The 22,773-nt window shown below is 42.6% G+C and overlaps 1 protein-coding gene across 23 annotated transcripts in view; it reads left to right on the top strand.

The window, feature by feature from the left end:
• Positions 1-22,773, top strand: part of RBFOX2 (RNA binding fox-1 homolog 2) — a gene marked incomplete at its 5' end in the record, with an annotated part of 176,846 nt that overhangs the window by 94,749 nt on the left and 59,324 nt on the right. For all 23 annotated transcript variants that reach the window (XR_013977061.1, XR_013977062.1, XR_013977063.1 and 20 more), the window contains one exon: positions 13,586-13,810. Coding sequence is in view for 20 of the 23 variants with exons in the window: in XM_080971770.1 (XP_080827896.1) it covers positions 13,586-13,810 (225 nt within the window). The remainder of the gene's footprint in view (positions 1-13,585; positions 13,811-22,773) is intronic.

The raw sequence follows: 22,773 nt of genomic DNA, 5'->3' as shown, positions 1-22,773 counted from the left end.
CACAGCAGGAAGGGCTTGGATACAACACTATAAAATCATCGTGGTCAGTAGAGCCTCCCAGAATCAAGCACTGTCATAGTAGACACTCGGAGAAGTAGATTGCAGCTAGATCAGCTGCTGACTAAAGAGATTTATCATAATGTTAAAACAGGATTAGAATGTTCTAATCCCGGTTTAGCCATGAAAACCTACTGGGATGCTGTGAGTTATCATGCAGATGGACTAAGAAGTGCATCAGATTGCAAACATAAATTGTTTGAATTTATGGTGGTTTCTAAAGTGAAGGCTGGTGTGTTGAAGAAGCTATCACAGATGGTCTTTTGGATTCAGGAAACAGGAGTGTGTGTCAGTTCAGCTAAGTCTTTTGAGGTTGAGGCTATGCCTAGATTGTGTTCTTGATTGTACATGATCTTTCACAGTGATGTAGGTTTTGGATGCATCAGCCTAGGTTTCCAGGGTATCTATATTCCAAGGAGTGTGATGCTGTTTATCTGGAAGAAGTCATTTGTATCTTTTGCTGCTTTTGAAAAGAGGCTATTGAGGATAGCTGTGGGGCTTCGTATAGAGGTCGTTCTCAGGCGAAGTTACATTATCATTGCAGCAGAGCTGGAAACTGTGACAGAATTGCCAGATAAGCTCAGTGACCTTTACAAGTAAGCATTAAACCACTTTAAATATACATCCATGTTGAGAGTTTGTACAAGTTTAACAAAATGAATTGTTACCAATGCAGTTGAACTAAAGTTTTTCCCTCGTGCAGATAAAAGGACTGAGGGAAAGGCCTCGATAACCTCTGTTGGGATTATATTCTCTGGAAGTTTTCAAGGCCTTTCAGCTGCCATTAACTATGTAGTATAAGTACAGGCCAGTATATTTCCCCCAAATAGACATTTGATGCTGATTTTGTGTTTCTCTGGCAATGTACAGTATTTGCAAAACTCTGTAACCTTGAACTAGCCATACTTTTAAGGGGTACAACATCAGGAAACAGAAAGGAAGGTATAGTGTAATAAAAATCCACTAAGTTAATAGGCATGACTAAGTAGTTGAATACCACCTATACTGTTTTAGAATAAGCCCACAATTTATGCACATTTAACTTGAGTGTATTCAGCTTTGTATGTGTCGCAAAAAAAATAAAATAAAAGGGGGAGGAGTTCTGAGGAAAATGACCTTGGCAAACTACCTGCCATTGAACCCAATGTGTTTTGGCTATACGTGATTTTGGCTTTTGGCACGTTCCCCAGAGCGTAGCCCCACATAAGTTGCAGGCTTACTGTACTCCCTCAAAAGATGAATAAGAGGGTGTCCAAAAAGCTGCTTTCCCAGCTGGTGGTGGAAGAAATTACAAAGGATATTAAGAAAACAGGTAGAATGTGAGACAGATTTGGAAGCTAAGTTTTGTTTGTTCACTTAAAATAGTTATTAACAACCCTTCATCAGATGATTCAAGGGTGGTGTGTGTGTATATATATATATATATGCTTTTTTAATTCTGGCACTTAATTTATTTTGCCCCTTTTGGTTTTTATGGTGTTTGCACTTGTGCTTACATTAAGACTCTTTTTGGTATGTACAGGGTTTGGATTTTAGTTTAAAAAAATAAAAACAAACAAACAGTTGAATTGTGTGTTTTATTCTAAAAGTAGGTCTCTAAACTTCCCAGAGGACTTAGTTTATCAGCAGTATAGAAATCTTACTACTGCAACTGTTCACATAGTATATGCATACAACAGTATTAAACTCTGTAATAAACAATAAGATAAAAGGCTGGTTAAAAGCTTAATACCAGGGAGCAGGGAAGGCAATTCCAAATAAGGCATCACCAGAATGCCTGGACAAATGGAAATGTCTTATTCCAAAGTCAGGATACTACCACCAAAAAGGTGCTGACCCTTCTGACCACATAAGAGAGCTCCATTAAAAGTGGTGCATAGACAAGCGCATCTACAAAAGATCTCAATATCAGAGCAGGCTGGCATGGGAAGAAGTGTTCCTTTATGCATATGGGTCCCAAGGCTTTTAGGGCTTTAAAGTACAGTAAATTTGTGTTTGGAAGCAAATAGGCACCCAATTTAATTATTTCAAAATAGATGTAATATGAACAGCACTCACTGACAAAGTGTTAAAGCTTCTGAGTCATTTCACCATATATAAAGTATGACACTAATCCAGTGTAATCCAGGTGGTTACTAGAGTTTGCTTCACTGTAGCAAGACTATCCCTGTCCAAGAGTGGGTTGACCAACTAAATCTGGTAAAAGATGCATTGACCTCCCAAGGCCACTTGGGCTTCAGTTGACAATGCTGGATCAAGAAGTACAGGCGGTGATCGTTTTTCATGTGTTTGATTGGCATGTGACCGCTGATGCGCACAGTTTTTGACCCTGGGTGGGCTTATGTGCACTTCACCAATGTGCACAATGAGCTGGAATGCAACCCTTGTTCAAATGAGGAGTTGCCTGTATTTCCGAACTGCATGCCTCTTCCATGGTGTGTGTGTATGTGTATGTGTGTGTGTGTGTGTGTGTGTGTGTGTGTGTTTTGTTATTGGAGAGCAGTTCCAGTCTCCACCTGTCATCCCTTCCATTGCCCCTCTATGACAAAGATATGTGGTATTGTTTCCAGGGAAGGAGAGTGATTGCCTTGGGGTAGTTTAGCTCCTATTATCCCTTCTGCTTTGTGCTGCATTTTTGTTGTGCTGGGACTGATGCATATGCCTCTGCATATGCAGCCTCCAGCAACAGTAACATGGGAATGAAAGCTTTAGAAACTGAAGATTCCAAGAGGAGTGAGGCTTTACATAAAATGTGCTACGTTGCACTTGCATACCTTTCCCCCAGAAGGGAAACCGAGTAATGTCCGTCTGTAGAGCCCAGGCTCACATCTTTTTTTCAAGCTCAGCAGCCCTTTCCAAGACATCCAACACTCACCAATTAATTCCATATGCTTATCTTCCCCCCTCTTTCCCATTCCGTCCTTTTCCCCACCTCCTGTTTTAACTGGCTGCTGATTCTTAAGGTTTCTGCCCAATCCTTGATTTTCACTTGGAGTTGCTCTCTATAAAAGTAGGAAGGACAGGAGGACAGTCTATGCTGGTTCTAGCAACATGAAGAGATATAAATGATTACTTGATATATATGAAATTTAACAGATTCAGTGAATACTAAGGGGCTCTTTGTTCCTTACACCAAAAGATACCACAGGGCCCAGGTTAAAAGAATATATGAGACTTCCAGTAGTGTCTTAGTGACCAAGTTCTAAATAATCTGTTGACCCTCTATCAGGAATTATCTTTCCCATTAATTCTGTTAAATATGTCATATCATTTGTATATCTAATCATGTTTTGGAGATGCTGGTCCATACCAGATGTTGACCAAGAAGCTCTGTGATCATTGATTGATTTTTGGATTCATTAATTGATTGATTATTGCATTTATTCCCTATCTTTCCTTCAAGGAGCTCAAGGTGCTCAAGGTTCATCCTCTCCCCATTTTATCTTCACAACAACCCTGTAAGAAAGTTTAGGCTGAGAGATGATGACTGGCCCAAGGACAGCCAGCGCACACTATGGCAGAGTGAGGATTTGAATCCTGGTTTCCTGGATCTTAGTCCAACAGTCTAACCACAGCTTGCCTATTTCTGTACACAGTTCCTCATGTTATCATCTTTTGTTTTCCCATTCTTGCTTTGTGGCTATGATTTCTGTTGGGACTTTGTTTTTTGTCCAGTGTTTGAAGATTAGCAATACCCAGAACTATGGAAATGCCAGATTCCTAAATGTAATTTGTATGAAGTAAGGGTTTGTCCAGTTAAGTTGTAGAATCAAGTTGTGGTTGACCATGACCTATTATTTGGATAGGTTATAACCCCCTAGAACAGGCTGTAGTACTGACACACATTCATCCTGGAACAAACTCTTCCTTCTCCTCTGTTTAATTAAAACTGTAAACATTTGGGGACAGGGACCCTGCTGATTCTGTGTTCTGTACAGTTTATTGTACACTGTTGAAGCTAAATGAGTAATAGTGACTTCAACCAAGTGGTAGATACTTTGCATTGGCAAATACCAGAAAAACTTTTCAAGGTTTGGTCATGGTTCCAAGGAGCCCCATTGTATGGAGAGTAAGTGTACTTCAAGAAGTACATAAGTTCATGGAATCTTTCTGTATAAATGTTGGGGATAATGGCAAAAGATTCCTCTTTGTTCTTACTGTATCTGGTTAGTATTATTGCTGGATTACAGTGAAGAGTGCTTCCAGCTACCTATTATTTGAAGTGATTAGTAGTGCTTTGGTGACTGGCATGTAGACATGCTAGCATGCCAGACGTGTGAAAGTTGTACATTAAGTGCCACCCTGGGCTCCTTTGGGAGGAAGGGCAGGCTATAAATTTAATAAGTAAAGTGCTTCGATCTCCATACATGTTACTGCTAGTTCTGGCAGGATCAGTATGAAGGTGGTTGGCAGGCAAAAAACAGCTATGGCACAGAACAAAAAATGATAGTTACAAACTTCCATGACAACAGGTACCTCTTTTGTGCTGAGAAGCCTCACTGAGGAAAACTGCGTTTCACCCCACAAAACAAATTTTCTCTTGAATTTTACCCGTATGTTTAGACTTTTAATTCCCTAGAGGTTTTTTTTTAGCAAAATGAACATAAACAAATATACAACAGTTGGTTGTGCTTCATGGTGATGATTATGAGTTGGTAGACAAAGCTTGTGTATGATGCAGGTAGGGGAAAACTGAGTGCTCTGGAAACAAAAGGTTGGTTCAGAGAGATCGCATCCATCAAGGGCAGGGCAGCTTTTCAAGCCCAGGCTATTCCAAAACTAGCTCATGTACCTTTGATGCTGAAGACACTTCCATATTTATAGACCCGTGGGTTAGTATCTGGAACCATTCAAGACTTCAAAATGCCTGGGGCCCAATGTCGTTAAGGTAGAAGGCCTGTATTGGGACTGAATAGTTAATAGGTTGCGGCTCTTTTGAGGGAGGGAGTTTGTTTCAAACCCACAGCTTTATTTATTTGTATTTGCTCTGATTCGCCTTCTATTCCAATGACTGTTGGTGAATTACAGCAACTGCAGAGCAGCACAACTTCCCCCCTAAAAACATAGCACTTTCCAAACATTTTAAAGTAAGACTCATTTTTAAAGTATGACTCATGGCCAGTGAATTAGTTAAAGGAGCTACCTTTAAGCATACGTGAGCGCTGGAGATACTGATGAGAAGAGAAGGTTATTGAATTGCCATTTTCCATCCTGACATGTGAAAGGTGGTGATAAGACTTAACATGTGCAGTAACTGAATGCTAGAGCCTCGTGGCCATTGAATTAGGTCATTCATTTCTTGAGGTGGGACAGAGTTGATTGCAACTTTTGTTTGTCAGGTGACAGATTGAACACAAAATTCCAATCAGAAAAACAGAACAAACTGCAACATTATCAACTGTGCACAGAGCAAATAAGAGTACATTTCTGCATTTCCCCCACATTTATTCCTTTTAAGAGACCTTGATTTTGTGATCACCAAATTTGATTTCTGAGCAGAAACCTGATGCAAACCTTTATATTTATGTGTCGCTAGTATTTCAGGGGGTAGGGGCAACCTGGTGTAGCTGAAGCAGAAATGACTCGGATGCATTTATTTGGACAGCTTCTCCTTCTTTCCAGTCTGTACTGCTGATACTATAACTGCAATATTTCAAATATTCATAGATACAGTTCTGTTAACTAAGAAGTCAAAGGTAAGGGAAGAATAATAACCGATTGGATTAAACATTGACTTGAGTGATGCCCAGCTGCAAGGATTCTGCTTACATCATTATAGGCAGCATCAAAACTTTGTGAAGACTTGCACTGTTGCTTTATTGTTAGTTTACTACTGGAGTTATACTGCAAAGTGCTTCTACCATAGTTTGAGGGGTTCAGGATTTTCCTTTAAAGACAAAATCCTAGTATGTATGGCACATGGTTCTGCCCCTTCCCACTTGAGAAGATTGGATAAAACAAGGCAAAATAAAAATGCTAATTCAAATGATGGACAGTATCTAACCATTTTAGTAATAGTTCTACTTTAGTAGCACAGTAGTTAGCCAGCACTTTGCTGATGTGTAGGCAGAATGAAGACAAGTCAAACAAGATTGTCCATAGTAGAGATAAGTTGTTGGAAAAGGATAGTACGAACTGAAGAACTGCAAGAGAGAAATAACCCATCTTAAGAATGCATCCTAACTTTCCATGTGCACAAATATCTTACCTAGTACCGTCCTTTTCGCACCATAGGACACACTTTTTCCGTCTTAAAAACTAAGGGGAAAAGTCTGTGCATCCTATGGAGCGAATGCAGGGGGGAGGCAGGCAGGAAAAGCCCCCAAGAGCCCCACACAAGCTTCGCGCTGCTCTTGCGGGCTTTTCCCCAGGAGGGAGAAGGGACTGACACCGCCAGTCTGCACAAGGCTAAAGAGGAAGCCAGGGCAGTGAGCGCGATCCATCCCGTTCGCTGCCCTAGCCTCCTCTTTAGCCTTGCGTGCCTCTCCAGCCGCGGGAGGCTGTGCGATCCACCAGAGGCGGATCTTAACCCTTGCCTCACCTGGGAGCTTCTCTGGGCAGGAATTCCCTCAGCTTAAGTGGGGCGGGGGAAGTGTGGCAGGTAGGGGGGGTACCTACCTAGACACTGAAGCCACATGTCTCTCGGATGAAAATTGTGAGTGGGTATTGTGTGAAGTGGCTGTGGATCTCCTGCCGCAGAACTGTAGGACTGTATAGAGTTGGGAGGGTCACCCGAGGGTCATCTAGCCCAGCCCCCTCACAATGTAGGAATCACAGCTAAAGAACGCCAGGCAGATGGTCCCCCAACTGCTGCTTAAAAGCCTCCAGTGGTGGAGACCCCCAACACCTTCCGAGGTCATAGAATTGCAGGGTTTGAAGGGAACCCCAGGAGTCATCTAGTCCAGCCCCGGTGGACAGCGGGCGCGATCCATTCCGTTGCGCAAGGCTAAAGATGCTGCACAAGGCTAAAGAGGAAGCCAAGGCAACGAGCGGGATGGATCGCGCTCGCTGCCTTGTCTTCTTCTTTAGCCGTGCTGGAGAGGTTTAGCTCCTGGCTGGAGAGGTTGCACAGCTATGGATCCCGCTCGCGGTCTTGGTTCTTTGCTCTTTGGGGCTGGGGGGGGGGACCCGGGCTTCCCCCGCAGCCCCGAGAAGCTCTGGGAGAAGCGGACAGGCTGCGTGCAGCCTGTCCGTTGCTCTTTGGGGCTGGGGGGGAATAATATTTTTTTCTTTGATTTCCCCCTCTAAAAACTAGGTGCGTCCTGTGGTCTGGTGCGTCCAATAGAGCGAAAAATACGGTAATCGCTAGTCAAATTTCCTTCTTTGCAAAAGAATAAAAACATAGCACCACCACTGTTGTTGCACCTCTTCTTAACAACTTCATGTTACATTTTGTGCATTAACTTTGACTATAGCTGCAAACCTTGATTTACAGGATTGCTATATTTGTTGGGAGTGAGGTCCCCCATACATTCTCAGTGCTGCTTTGATGTAGGAAAAAAAAATCAGGTTTTTAGCAGAAATTGGCTGTAGAAAGAAATAATGTGTAAGAAAGAAAGAGAGTATAAGGGCTTGTCCAGACTTGTGCTTGTTCCACTGCTTTCCTCTGGGAAAATCTGATATTTACCACTGAATCGGAGCAAACATCAATCTGGTTTTCTGGGACTGATGTTTGCTCCAGTTCAGTGCTAAAGAGCAGGTTTTCCTGGGGAAAGTGGTGGGGAAAATGGAAAATTTTAGGCATCGCTAAAACTGCTTGGTCCCGTACTTTCTAGGCACAGGACAATTGGAAGTGTAGATGAGATCTAAGTGTAGTTGCAGACTGGTTAGAACAATTAAAACAATAAATAAACTATTTTCCTTTACATTTTTTACTTAGAGTAAGATCACATTAATAGTAATAATAATTTTATTATTTCTACCCCGCCCGTCTGGCTGGGTTTCCCTAGCCACTCTGGATGGCTCCCAACAGAGGACTAAAAACAGAATAAAACTTCGAACACTACCAAGAAAGCCCTCTGCCTGGTTCCCTATAACCTCACTTCTCGCAGTGAGGGAACCACCAGAAGGCCCTCAGAGCTGGAGCTCAGGCTGAACGCTGGGGGTGGAGACACTCCTTCAGGTATACTGAGCCAATGCCGTTTAGGGCTTTAAAGGTCAGCACCAACACTTTGAATTGTGCTCGGAAACGTACTGGGAGCCAAGTCAGGTTTTTTCTAATAATTTTAAGCAAGGTGAAAGTGTTATGGAATGTATACTCAGTTGAAAATTGAAAGGTTTTTTTTGTTCCTTATTTTATTACTTTGAATGGAATATTGAGAGCACCATTACACTGTATGTATGCATTTGATGTGTGAGAGAAAGTATATAAATCTAATCGATCCACCAGCTGTGTCTCAACATTTAGTTATTACTTTTTTAGCTCAAATTGCAGAACAGTTGTGAGAAACCTGTGCCTCCCACTTCAGATATTGCTAGACATCATTTCCCATCATTCGTAACCATTGACCATGCTGGCTGGGGCTGGTGGGAGTGGCATTTCAGCATCAGCTAGAGGACCACAGGTTTCCCACTCCTGCAGTGTGAACAAAAGGAAGTTGGGGGAGGGAGCCTGTTTCATATATAAGCTAGAAGATACCACTGAGACTTGACAGCTGGAAAACAATTATATTGGTGGCTTAGAAATGCAGAAACAGCACTTTATGTGATGGTAGAAAACATGGTGTTTTTGTCCTGTAGGGATTCAGTAAATAAAACTGGTCGTCATTGTATAGGCTATCTGTATGCCTCTGTGCGCTGCTATCATTGAATGCCCTTCTCCTTCTCCCTGCTACAGGCATGCATGATCACATGACTCCCAGGGGACACTGGCCAGATATGCTAGTGTCAGAACAAATTTGGAATTCAGCCAGTATCTGAATGACCTGGCGTTAGATGTATTCTGAATTTAACATAGTTTCATTTTGCCTAAAATGAGAGTTGCAGGCAATTTGATAATGCACAGAGAACGTTTCCTTAGTTTGTTTCAAGCCCTCTCCTGCTTCTGCATGTGTTCTTCTGCAAGACTATTTTGTACAGTGGATCCCTTTGGAGAAAATCAACAGTGATCCTCTGTGCTATGCTAAAGCACAATTTCCCTGTCTCTGGGTTATGTTTCTCAGTGTTGCAACAAGCTGCGCTGCTTCAGATCTGTGAGTAGGCATATTATTTGCATCTACACTGAGGATGCTTTATACAGCCTGATGTATTTTTCATAGTAGTACGGATATGTATTTTGTAATATATGAAGGGCATTGCAGGTATGCAGTGAAGGAACGGATACGTCGGTTTCCTCGTCTCTTTTTCCTGCAAAATAGAAAACAATCTTGTTGTCTTTCATATGGTACAAACTACATGTTTGTTTTCCAACCCTGAAATTGATCTTTTGGTTGGGGAAAAGTAACTTATGAAGCAGTTCTGCAAATACAGTACAACCTAATCTCTCTAGGTTGCCAGAGGGAGGAACGTGAAAAATATCTGAGTTAAACAGAGTGCAGTATAACTAAGGGCTGATGTATGTTGCGGGGAGGGGGTGGGGATCTTATGATGCAGCCTTTTTGGGATGGTTCCCCCTGGACTCCTTGTTTCTGGCATGTCAATTAGAATAGCTCTAGCCTTTTCCTTTTATTGTGGAGAACTATTCAGACTGAAAGTCCTCTGCCATGTTGCTTGGTGACACAGTTCCAGAAGGGCTAAACCATACTGTCAGAGTTGCTTCCAGATCCTAGCTCACAGAGGATCACGCTAGCCCGCGATCATTAAATAAAAGTCTTTATTGAGTTACAGTTTCCATTCTCAAGCTGCTGCGTGCAACCCTACGTCTAATGGTTAGATCGGCGAAGCTCCATCTGAGTCTCCGCCCCTTGTACACCAACTTAATATCCTAGCCTTGCTCCACCTTTTCCGCCTGACTGTTCTTCTCTGGGTCCCTCTGCCCCCCCGGGGTCTCTTCCTTCCGGGATTCCTCTGACGCTGACGCTGACCCCCCTGACTCTTCTCCCTCCTTTCGGCGGGCTTTAGGACCTGGCTCCCTTTCCGGGCTGCCTACTGCGCCACCTTCCTGTGCATTTGAACTTGGCGCGCGCGCCCAACCTTCCACCTTCCGTCTGACCGTTTCTTCGCTCCCCGATGGAGGTGTAGCCACTCCTGACTCGTGCCCTCCCCCCTGTTGTGAGCTGCCAGCGCTTGATCCCTGGCGCCCTTCCTCTTCCCTGCTCTCTGGCGGTGACGCTGGTCCCGATTTCCAACTGCTCCCCTCTGAGTCCCCTCTGGCTCTATCTTCCTGGGGTGTCCCCCTAGGCTCCCCCCTTGCCCTGGCCACTGGTGCTCCTTTCTGTGAATCTTCTGATTCACTGGAAAGACTCGGAGATCTCGGGTCGTCGTCATCACTCATCTTTTCTTCTGCCTCCTCCCCCTCGCTCTCTGTTTCCTCCCTTGCCCTTGCCTCTGCTCCTGAACCCCTGACACATACGATGATAATTTAAAAAATCATCATCATATGGTATGCCACCAATCAGATGGGCAGCATACATAAACACACACACATATATATATTATACTTTGTTATTATTATATAGAATTGTATAGTTGGCCATCTAGTGTAACCCTGCAATGTAGGAATCACAGCTAAAGAATCCATGACAAATCAGCAAACTACCGTATATCCTATTCTTCGTTGGTTTCAGCCAGTTTTACCAGCATGGGAGTCAACATGTTTGCTTGTATCTTTCATGTGTGGCATTTTCTATGGTCCTCTCCGGCCGGGGAGGGTGTGGTACAAATAAAATTATTATTATTATTATTATTGTTGTTGTTGTTGTTGTTGTTGTTGTTGTTATTATATTGGACAGCTACTGCAGGTCTGCAGGGCCAAGCTACTTCTTGCTAATCATGAGTGAGAGGAATAATAATGCCTAAGCTGAAGTTTGCTTTTCCTTAGTTCCATAGGTGGCTGACGGTGCAATCCTACACATTTCTACTCAAAAGTCCCACTGAATTCAGTGGTCTGGCTCCTAAGTAAGTGGGTACAGGACTGCAGTTGGAGGCTTTTCTATTTCCTGACCATTATGTAGCTATCAGGGCCAGTGGATTTTTGCTGTGGTCCATGAATTGGAGAGATGAGGCCTGCCTCTGATGTGGGCAAAGGCAAGATATGTCCTTGATTTGCTGCAAGGAGTTTTGTTCTCCTTTGGCAAATGTTGACCCCAGTCTTATTTTTGGGTAAACTGATCCAATTTAAAAGTCTCTGTTCAAGAGATTTTTTGCCTTTCTATGTGGTTCAGATCTAAGGCAGAAGGATTTTAACTAACTGTCTAATCTGAATTTAAACCTTAACATCCTTTTTATGTTCTCTGTGCAGCAGAGTCATTGTAAATGACTTGTGCTAGGGCGGGAGCCTTTTAGCGTTGTCTCCTCACAACTTAGCATTAAATTCTGAAAAATACCTTGTGCATTCTCCTGATTTCAGTATGTGGACTCTAAGAAAACCTATTTTTGTTCAAGAGTGCATGTTGGGTGATGGAAATCATGTGCTTGAGAAAGCTTCATCATCATTCTAAAGTGCTAGAACTCGGCTGATGTTCTCTGGGTGGCTTTTAGCGTATCTGTTTAATAGCTGTCAAACATCTAATACATCTGAAGCAGCATTTGTGGGAAAGTGCTACTAGAAGCCCAGTGCACTGGCATGGCAATCTCTGTGGGTTACCACAAATTGGGATGAATATAATTAATGCATTGTTTGAAAGTAGTGATGCTTATGATTAGGGGAGAGAAAGTGCAGTGTTCTCAACGCTGCTGTTCATACCTTCCTCTCTTGGAAAAGCAGGCAAGGAGTGCCATTACAGTAAACTGGCACTGTGATTATGTGTTTGGTTTCCATTTGGCATCTTCAAAGCCTTTATTTCTAAAATGTGTTCTGCTGCCTAGCCCAAAGGTTATATAGCTTGACAATAAAGCACAATTGATCCATGCAAAAGGTTCAGCAGCAGTTATGTATCTCCAGGGAGGAAGGGAAAACTCGTGTTTTGACCGGCAGCCACTCTCCCAGTTGTGAGGTGTGGGCTACCCATGACCCTCCAGATGTTTCTGGACTTCAGCTTCCATCATTCCTGACCACTAGCCATACTGGGTGGGACTGATGGGACTTGGAGCCCAAGAACATCTCTACCCAAAGGCCACAGGTCATCTCCCCTGCTGTAAACAGTACTAAGTTAGATGGGCCCAAAGTCTCAATTCAAGGCAGCTTCTTATTTCCTAAAGTGTTTCTGAAGAACCCCAGAATTTTTTAAAAAGATAAAATATGCCAAAATGCAAAACGTAAAAAGGTAAAAATTAAACATGAGGTGCACAGAACCATTACAGTTAAGCAGTAATCTAGTAAGACCAGTACACTTTATAAAAACATGTAAAAATCTGCTAAAACCAACCACTACCACATCAGTTCAAATACCTACCTAACCTGAGGATTTTAAAAACGCTTTCTAAAGGTCAAGAGGGGTTCAGCCTTATGAAGCTTGACAGATAGAAGGTTCTACTGAGGCTCAGGCAGTTTTAAAAGGTTCGGTCAAATGTTAAGGTTTTGATTTGTTAGAACAGCAAAAACACTTCAGTCATAAAAACAAAATGTTTTTGTTTTGTTTGTTTGTTTTGTTTTGACTGCTGCTGTGAAGATTTTTGTTGTGAAACAATGAAGTCAACTTAACTAATGTTATTTTTTTAAAAAAAAGTTTTTATCTTTGGGTGTCATTCTGAAACTCCATTGTCAGCTTACAGTTGCAAAACTAAAACTAAAACTAAAACTAAAACTAATTATTTTAAACAAATTAATATAGATGGTGAAATTTTTTTTTTATTTCTACTAAACTGTTGCAGGGTAAGGGGTAAGCAGTCATTACAACTGCCCTTGATGACAAGGACGCCTTAATGAGTGGTAGTGAGTTGACTCAGATGGCAGGGCACTTTATTCAGCAAATAGGTGGAGGTGCTCCTTAAGTAACCTTGAAACAATCTACCTTGAGCTACAGTGAAGGAGGGATGGTCTGCACTAGTAAACAAAGAATGTATCAACTGATACCCATTCTAAAGTTTAATGAGATGTCAGGGTACAAATCTGCTCTAATATTCTGCAGTTTTATTTTCCTCTTTTTAAAAAAACAAAAACAAAACTGCAACAAAAACACGCTTTGTTCTGGTGCCATGAGTAAGAACCCAGTACTTCAGTTTGATAGAATGCTTCTCTGCAGTTAATAGGATTGTGGGGGGTCTCTTGAGCTTGAAAACTTGATCTTATCACTTATTGTTACACATTAAATATGCTAAAGAAAATGCGTGCAGATGGTTTCCAGGAGACAAGATTGCTTGCTTCTTTGGGAAGTATGTGTTCTTGTTGAGGAATGAAAGAGAACTTATCTGGACCCTTGAAAGACTGTTCGTTGAAAGAGCTCTTTTTGGGGATGGTATTATTAAATGCTGTTTTCTTTTTCACTTGCAGGGTAACCAGGAGCCGACAGCCACTCCTGACACGATGGTCCAGCCATTCACAACAATCCCATTCCCACCTCCCCCACAGAATGGGATTCCCACAGAGTATGGCGTACCCCACACTCAGGACTATGCAGGCCAGACCAGCGAGCACAATCTGACAATCTATGGGAGTACACAGGCGCACGCAGAACAGAACACGAACACAGCCACCACACAGAATGGATCTCTTACGGTATGCGTAGCAAGGCTGAGCAGTGCAGCGTTACTTATTTCAGATGTGAATGCCTAATCTCTCGCATTTGTATTTTTCCCAAACTGCATAGATAGGACTCTTGTGGCAAAAACTAGACATTCAGTCTGGCCGGTGGGGTGGGGAGTACCTTTGCATTCCAAGCTTTATTTTTAATTTCTCCCCATTTCCCTGACAAAAGCTGTGATGACCAAAGAAGAGCATTGGAAAGAGAACTGAGAAGGGCAGATGTTTGTTATTCATCTGAAATCAATCAGTCAATCAATCAATCAATCAATCAATCAATCAATCCAGGCTGAATGAATTAAGAAGGTGACAGAAAAATCAAGCCAACTTGTTTTATTCTTAACTAGTTGACCTGCCCTCCAGTCCACTTTCATGTGGCTGATGGGCCCTCATATAGGGGCCTTTTCACACCCTGTGCCCCCTTTCGGAGACAGGAGTGAATGCAGATGGGTCTGGTTGGCATCAGTGTGAAAGGTGCCTGTATAACCAGTGTGGCTTGGACATGATGGGATCACGATACCCAAGGTTAACTTACCTGCAAATGTGGGTGTCCAAACCCTTATTGCACCTAATCTGATGCAGCTCAGTTCCTCTCTGCCAGAACTGCTTGTTTCTATTAAGTAGGATAAAGGGACAGAGGAGGTGAGGAAGATCCAATCTTCACTCAAAGGGACACAAGGAGACCTGTAAGCTCCTCTGTGTTTTGTTCAAACTTTAAATGGATCTTTTAAAAGAATGGACTGCTGGATTTGGTGAGCAGACCTGCCGATTGTGGCTGCCTTTGGTTGTTAAGAATAGGACCATTTTAGGGGGGAATTTCTAGATTGGGGTGGTGGAAATGAATCGGTAGAGTTTGTTCCTCAGAATGCCATAATGTGGTGAAGATTTGAGGGCAGCACCATGATGGAATTGAGAAATGATGTTGTAGACAAGACTCTTGGACTGCCACAAAGCCATTTACTTTGTTCCCTTTTTGACATAATTCTGTAGCCTCGAACTGGGCAATATGCCTGCGGATTATCTAAACGAAAAGCTTTATCCATCTGTTAAGCCACTTGTTAAGTCTTAACTTCCTAATAAAGAGCATTATGGTGGGAATCTTGGGTGCAAAGGATGGATTTAATCTTTTAATGCTTTCAGTTTTCTTGTAACGTAGCTGGCTAATAGCACACACATAGCTCCCAAGTAAGTCCTACATGAGTGCAGTGGCCTTGAATGGAAGGATATGATTGAAAATACCAGTTTGAGGTGTATAGAGATGCTTAGCATTAGGTAGCATTTTGTCTTTGGTGAGCAGGTGGCATCATGGATCAGTACCTTAAAACATTCCTTAAAATAAAATAAAACTGCTTAAAATAAACAGTTGACTTGAAAAAGAAGGCATTTTGGCTCATAAGGTACTAAACTAACTCATTTAAACCTAATGCTCTTGTTGGAAGCCAAATCCAGATGCACTTAAAGTAGGGCAAAGCATTATTGGTAGCTATAACAAGTCCTGCCTAATGGTGTAGAGTCATACTATCTGCTCCCAAGCTTGAAAGTACAACACAGGCTTAGATCTTTTGCATGGAAATGCTTGATGTCTGCAGTGTGACAGTGGAAGATATGAATCCTGCAAATGAAATGGGATCTCCTGTATGCCAGTTCTGAGCTGCCTCTATGCGTTTATGTTGATTTCATCTTTGTCCAGACGTTTATTTAATTTAATATAATGAAGCAGGGAATGAATAATGGGAGCGTTGACCTTAGTCACCAGCTGCTGCCAAGCCTCCTGTTCCTCTTCCATATTAGGAGGCAATCTCAGTGTACTGCATGAAAGAGCACTGCGTCTCATCAGCTAATTCAACTGCTTAGAGAACTGGTGAGAGTGAGGATAGGAGCCTGCACATGTCAAGTGGTGAACTGAGGTGATCAGAATGACAGCCTTTAAAAAAGATGACAGTTGTACTTGTATTTTGGTGAAGTAGTGAGAGTCAAGCTTGCTGGGAGTCCACAAAGACAAGAAAAATGCTTGTTGGAGCCATCACTGAGCAGGGTAAAATATTCCTCCACAATGGAACAAGCATCCCCAAGGAGGTGTAGAATCTCACCACCACCCCCCTACAGCATTGATAGTGCTGCTGTTTACAGCCTGCTTTGCACATTCTTTTGACCTATAAAACCTTAAACGGTTCAGGACTGCAATCATTAAAGGACTGCCACTCTCTATATGAACCTACCTGGACCCTGTTACCATCATCTGAGGCCTTTCTTAATGGACCTCCTACATGGGAACGGGGCTTTTCTGTGGTGTCTCCCTGTTTGTGGAATGCTCTCCCCAGGGAGACTCACCTAGTGCCTTCAGCCTGATGAGATCTCACCTACAAATTTTGCTGTAGGGGAGGGAGACCTCACAGAAAGTGAAGGCTCTGAAGGAGGCTTGTCTGAAATATCTCCATAAATTGTTAGGCTTTATTGTTTTGGCTCTTACATCTCATGGTTGTAATCAGTGCAATGTAGTGTGTGTAAACTGCACATGTGCAGGAAAGCTATTCGGGGGTGGGGTGTAGGTTTCCAGTTTTACCCTTTGGGATGATGGCATTGTTTCCTACCCTTTAGCCTAAGGCCTTGTCATGCTGACTGTTTTCCCTATGGCTGTTTTAAGCCAACCCCAAATAGAGAAAGAGTATCACAAGAAAACTACACATTAGGAAAACAGAATTTGCGCATCTCATTAATTCAGCCTGACATTCGTGTTGGTCTCTCTAGTAATGTTTGGACCTTTGGAATGGAAATTGGCATAGTCCCTGTATATCCTGTGACTGCTATACCTGGCACTGGGGGAAATCCTTCTTCTGGAAACACCATAACTGTTCCTTAGCTGCCTGCCAAATCATATTTATCGGAAAAACAATGGAGTAGGTGAGATATATGATGGATCGCCAAGTCTGTAGCCTCGTAACTGGTTGAATTTCTGCTTGGTTTTTGAGCCATGAGCCCATCAATCCCACTGGAAGGATCTTTTATATGCAGGTCTAGGTTTCAGGCACAAGTAGTAGAGCAGATCTCAAAAAGAATATTATTGCAGCTTCCCTTGCTTCATATTTTTTATCACATGATGTAGGGTTGTGGCTTTCAGGTTTAATGCCTCTTCAGCAATCTTTGCTTTGGAATTGCTCTGCCAGGGACAAGTCAGCTTTAATTATTTTTAAGAATGTGGGACAATTTATCTCCATTGGTAGAAAAAACCTTGGATAACCACATCCTGAACTCTTTTGTGGTGCTAAAATGTTTTTGTCTTGTATCAGATCTGTCACAAGTTCTCCATTTTTAAAATGTTCCTTCAGTAGTTAAATATGTGCCTGGAATCTAAAGTCCCTAGGAGCGAGTTTTTAATTTCCCAGAGATCTTTCCAGAGCAACACACTCTTGGCTCAAATTGTTTGACTCAAGATTCTGTGCCACGCAAATAGGCCTTAAAAACACAGGCTTTAAAAACAATTCTCAGCCAAGATTATAGAGAACAATGAGCGGGCCAGCAGTTTCTGGAATTACCCACATATAACCTAAGTCATGAAGCTTCTTCAGTCCTAAAGCTGCCACTAAACAGGAGCAAGTCTTTCTCTAAAGCAGGGTGATCCAACACATGGGAGCCCTTGCTAAGTACCATGGATTTCCTGCCTCATTAGGAAAGCCAGTGCTTCAGGGGATGAGGTAGGCAGTCCGCTAGTGGGCTTTTGGCCAGGGCCAAGAGCAGAGGGTAATGTAGACGTGAAGCCTTTTCTCTCTTCCCCCAATCCATCAAAGTCCCCTGATTTGAGCTGCGGGGGGAGGTAAGGAAATGGCTGGGAATCTGGTCAGTTGTCACCTGCTCCATATCTCCAGGCCAGGCTTTGCCTGGGCTGCTCTCCGCAACTGGCATTTCCTTCCCAGCGGAGATTGGGATGCACTTAGGGAAATGAGGGCTGGCTAGCTGGTCCAGTGTGGTGTAAGAGCGGTAGACTCGTAATCTGGGGAACCGGGTTCGCGTCTCCGCTCCTCCACATGCAGCTTCTGGGTGACCTTGGGCTAGTCACACTTCTTTGAAGTCTCTCAGCCCCACTCACCTCACAGAGTGTTTGTTGTGGGGGAGGAAGGGAAAGGAGAATGTTAGCCGTTTTGAGACTCCTTCGGGTAGTGATAAAGCGGGATATCAAATCCAAACTTCTACTTCTTCTTCCACCTTGGGGTTTGTGTGCCTTGGAGTTGGGATGAGGAGGGCTGCTAGAGCAGGAGTGAAAGGACTGGGATTATTTTGGGATTAGCATGGCTCTGGAGCAGGCTGAGGAGGAGGCCGCAGGCAGGTTGCAAAATCGCCTCCACCACTACTGGTTCCTCCTCCTCTTTGGGGTCGCCATTGTACCTCTGGCTGGGGTGGCACGAGGAGTGTGGAGCTTGTCTGCCTTGTCCCTCGCTACCTATTGGGCTCTCCTTGGTGCATTAACCCTCTTGACCCAGATAATAGCAAAGTGAGGCCATAAAGTCTTGTCTCTTCCTGGGATCCTTGACAAAAGACTTAGAGAGGAAGACCTCAACACATCCTCAGAGGCACTCTTTATCATCTGTTTGTTTGTTTAACCAGTTATGAGTCTTATTTCAGACAGCCTCATATCCCATTCCCCTCATGATGGGGGAAAATATGATGAAGAGTCAAGAGAAGCAAGGCCTGGTGAGATCACATTCAATCCCAGTTGTCATCCCTGCCACCCTATCCCCACAGCCACTCTCCTGTATTGCTCAGACAACCTCTGGTGCGCTTCCGACTGAACAGTCTGAAAATGCACTCAGGCTTTGACCCTGGACTTCGCATTGCCATTTCTGGTTTGCTCCTTATTTAGCATGTTTCCCTTTTCAATATTCTCAGTTAGAAACTCTTCCAGTGTGGGGCATTGCCTGGATTATTCTTAATCCAGGCTATGGCTCCACTTTAAAAAACAGCCGGTTGTTTCTACCCTAACTGCCCCCCCCCCCGGGCCACAACTCCCTCCGACCCCAGTTTATTCACTTTTGAGGTGAGGGGTGGGGAGTGTACTGCAGACTAACCCAAGACAACTCCACACCAGGACTGTTTGGAGGATGTCTAGGGGAGGGTAGTCCAGCATTGTGCGCACTTCTTCTTCACAGGCTATGTTTATTTAATGGCTTCACAAGAGGCTCCACTAGTTTGACTAGAAGCCTTCAAAAATATTAGTATTATTATTACTATTATTTGTACATTCCCAGCTTTTATTCTGTCAAGGACTCAATTCTACATATTTAATTAAATACGTTAATTGTGTATATTAAATAATATTAACCATATTGTGAACACTTTAATTTGCATTGTGGAATTTTAATTCAGTGTGCAGCCTGAGGATTCTGTGTCAAAGTACTCTTGCAGCCAACTTACTATTTATTAAATTAGTATACTTTGTATAACAACAACAACAACTTTTTATATGCCACACATCTGACTGGGTTGCTCCAGCAACTCTGGACTGCTCCCAACAAAAAATAGTAAAAATCCAATCCAACATCAAACACTAAACACTTCCCTGAACAGGGCTGTCCTCAGAAGTTTTTTTTAAATCACAGATCTCCTTGACATCTGACGGGAGGGCGTTCTACAGGTTGGGCATGACTACCAAAAAGGCCCTCTGCCTGATTTCCTGTAACAGAAAGCCCTCAGAGCTGTATCCCAGTGTCTGGGTTGGATGATGAGGATGAAGGTGCTTCTTCAGGTATACAAGGCCAAAGCCGTTTAGGGCTTTAAAGGTCAGCACCAACACTCTGAATTGTGCTTGGAAACATACTGTGAGCCAACATAGTTCTTTTGGGACTGGCGTTATATGGTTATATGGTGGCTACTCCCAGCCATCAATCTAGCTGCCGCATTCTGGATTAGTTGTAGTTTTCAAGTCACCTTCAAAGGTAGCCCCACATAGAACACATTGCAGTAGTCCAAGTGGGATATAACTGGAGCAGGTACCACCCTGGTGAGACAATGTGCAGGCAGGTAGGGTCTCAGCTGGTGTACCAGATGGAGCTGGTGAACAGCTGCCCTGGACACAAAACTGACCTGTGTCTCCATTTACAGCTGTGAGTCCGGAATGACTCCCAGGCTGTGCTCCTGGTCTTTTAGGGACACAGTTACCCCATTCAGGACCAAGGAGTCCCCCATACCTGACCTCACCTCTAAAGTATCTATGCCCAATCTTAATGCCTGTATTTTTTGTCAGCAGTTGTATTTTCACTGTGCAGAGCTACATAGAGAGCAGTGTCTGGTAATTCAAGTCTCTGCTGAACATGTAGTTCTATCCTCAGTTCAATTGTTGGCAAAGCTTCTATTTCTGAATTAGCTGTTGCATTTAATCCCAGTGTTTAATATCTGGTAACTGTTTATTATTTCCATCACAAGAGTACATAGTTACCATAGTATACTCTTCTTATATGTGCCTGTTAAGTTAATCATTCAATCACTGGACGAAGCTCTAGTTTCCCATCCAAAAAAACCTTCAGTATGTTTGCATTCCCAGCAACTCTGCATCACTGGCCTACTAGTTAAATGTCATCTTGCAGCCAAGACAGAGACATTCATTATCCTTCTTTGACAATTGTCTGGGGACAAACAAGCTCAGAACCTATGTGGTTACTATATATAATATAATATAATATAATATAATATAATATAATATAATATAATATAATATAAATGTGCCCCTGATCCCCCCTAATGTGTATTCCATGTAATTCTGAATTAGTTTGTATACCATAAGATATTTTGATGACTATTCATATATTGGGAAATCTGAAGCACCCCACGGTGTGCTTAGCATGCTGCCTCGCCAGGATATTTTTCTGCACCATCTGGTCTAGGTATATAACCATCCATCACAAGTCTGTTTGTGAGAACCCCAAAAAAATGGAAGGGGGAAAGAAAGCACAAAATACAGGAGGATTTGTTAGTAGTAGTGGGGGTTTTTGGACGGGGGGAGGGTCTTCCTTTGCCTTTCCCACATCATCATAGTAATTCAGAACATTAGATCAATTTCTTATGATGAACACCACAGTCAAGAAGTTCCCAGACATGTCTTCAAGGGAACTTACTGTGCTGAATTTAACATCAGAATAATTGCAAAAGACTGTAGTAGAATTCTTCACTCCAACCTCAACATTTTTAATCATATGTCTGTATGACATTAACAGAGACTTCTGAAATCTAGATTAATTCACATTAGTCAATGCTGGCTTATGCACAAATTCCCCCTCTCTTCCGTGGTCTGCTTTTAAGTATAGCATACTAAAATCTGTCAGTCTGATTTAACTGTGGTTTCTGCAAACCAGGATTGCCACAAATTCTGGTTTGCAAATCCACCTGAAACCACTGTTTAACATCATGGTTTTCAAGTAGTCCTGGTTTTCACTAAGCCTTTTATTATTTTAAAAAATCTGATTCAGAAATCATGGTTGCAGCAAATCATGGAGACCAGGAGACAATGCAAGCTAGTGGTATGTTCCTGATTTGCAGACCATGCTGTAAAGATTAGGTGTTGTCTCTGTTAAGAGGTTGACATGAGAGTAGAAATTCAGTAACTCGCAGTGGAAATCTTTCTACAGTATTCTCAACTTTCAGCCTATTCTTGTAGATATTCCCCCTCTTAATAATTTCTCTGCTGTCAGCTGTCCATGGCTGAAACTTCTCAATTAAGCTGATGCATGTGTATCCCTGTAATTTGACAGTTATGATCCCATAAGTGCAAGAACTGGTAGTAGCTAAGGTATAGATGACAATGTTTGAAATAGATTCCTGCAGGTTTCTTAGGATTATGAATTGTATGGATGTCCAGAAAACATCTCATCTAGTTCTGTCATCTGTGTTTTAGTCATCTCTTTTCAGAATGAATCAGTTGCTCTGCCAGGAAGCTTTGTCTTCTTAAAGCAAAGAATAGTAACACAATAAAATTAAGTGAGGGAAATGTATACTCTGCCCTATCTTCAGATTGCCCATCTCATTCCTGAGCTTCAGGGTGCACAATATTTTAGTCCTAGATGTTCTGACTAATAAATAATGGTCATGCCAAATCATATGAGGGAATCATGATGTATAGGGGTATTATCCAAGGGGGAGTAGACTTGATACGCCAAATTTAATTGGTGATCTGCAATGACATTTCAAACTGGGCCTCCAGGCTACAGTGAACTTAACTTGCTTTGCCTCTCTCAGCCGATTTCTTCAGTTCTTTCCGGTTTCTATGCTATGTTGTGCCTGTGCTAAGAACTTTGTAATGTGTGAAGCAGCACTCATAACAACAGAACACACTGGAATTTGATTGGAGCAAGATACAGCTGTTGGCAAACGCCATCTGTTCTTCTTCAGTTAGATGTGATTAACTCCCAAACATTCTGACTCCTGCACCCATATTTTCTGTAGGCGGTTATTCATAAAGTATCAAGGAGAGAAAAGTAGTAAATGTGTGACAATTTGTACAGGGTACAGGGGGTACTGATTGCTCCAAAAATGCAAACACTTTTGTTTGCCTTTCCAGTGCAATGATTTAATGCATTGTTGCTCCCCTCCTCCTTCACATAACACAGCCTTTCCTTTAGGCATTGCTTAATTGAGAGGTTCCGGGGCTCAAGCTTAAGTGGAAATCATTGTCTCTGACTTAAGAGCCCTTCCTCCAATGAGCAACAGCAAGCAGTGAGGCAAAAGCACTTTGCATATGCTCACAGCCACTTTCCATATTCTTGTTCATGGCAACAATCTAGTCGAACATTTGGAATCTGCAAAACAACTTTTGATTCATCTTTGCATGCTATGATAAGCAGTCACCTTTCCATTCAGTTTTCTTAATCTGGCTACTACATTTGCAGTATCTCAGCAAAGGCTCTCTAGTTTTTCTCCACAGTGAGTTTTAGGGACTTCCTTCCTTCCTTCCTTCC

This window comes from Podarcis pityusensis, assembly GCF_964106645.2.
Source record: "Podarcis pityusensis genome assembly, chromosome: 10".
Classification (NCBI taxonomy): Eukaryota; Metazoa; Chordata; class Lepidosauria; order Squamata; family Lacertidae; genus Podarcis; species Podarcis pityusensis.
Note: the sequence above shows the minus strand (reverse complement) of the source record. Positions and strands in the feature narration are given on the sequence as shown.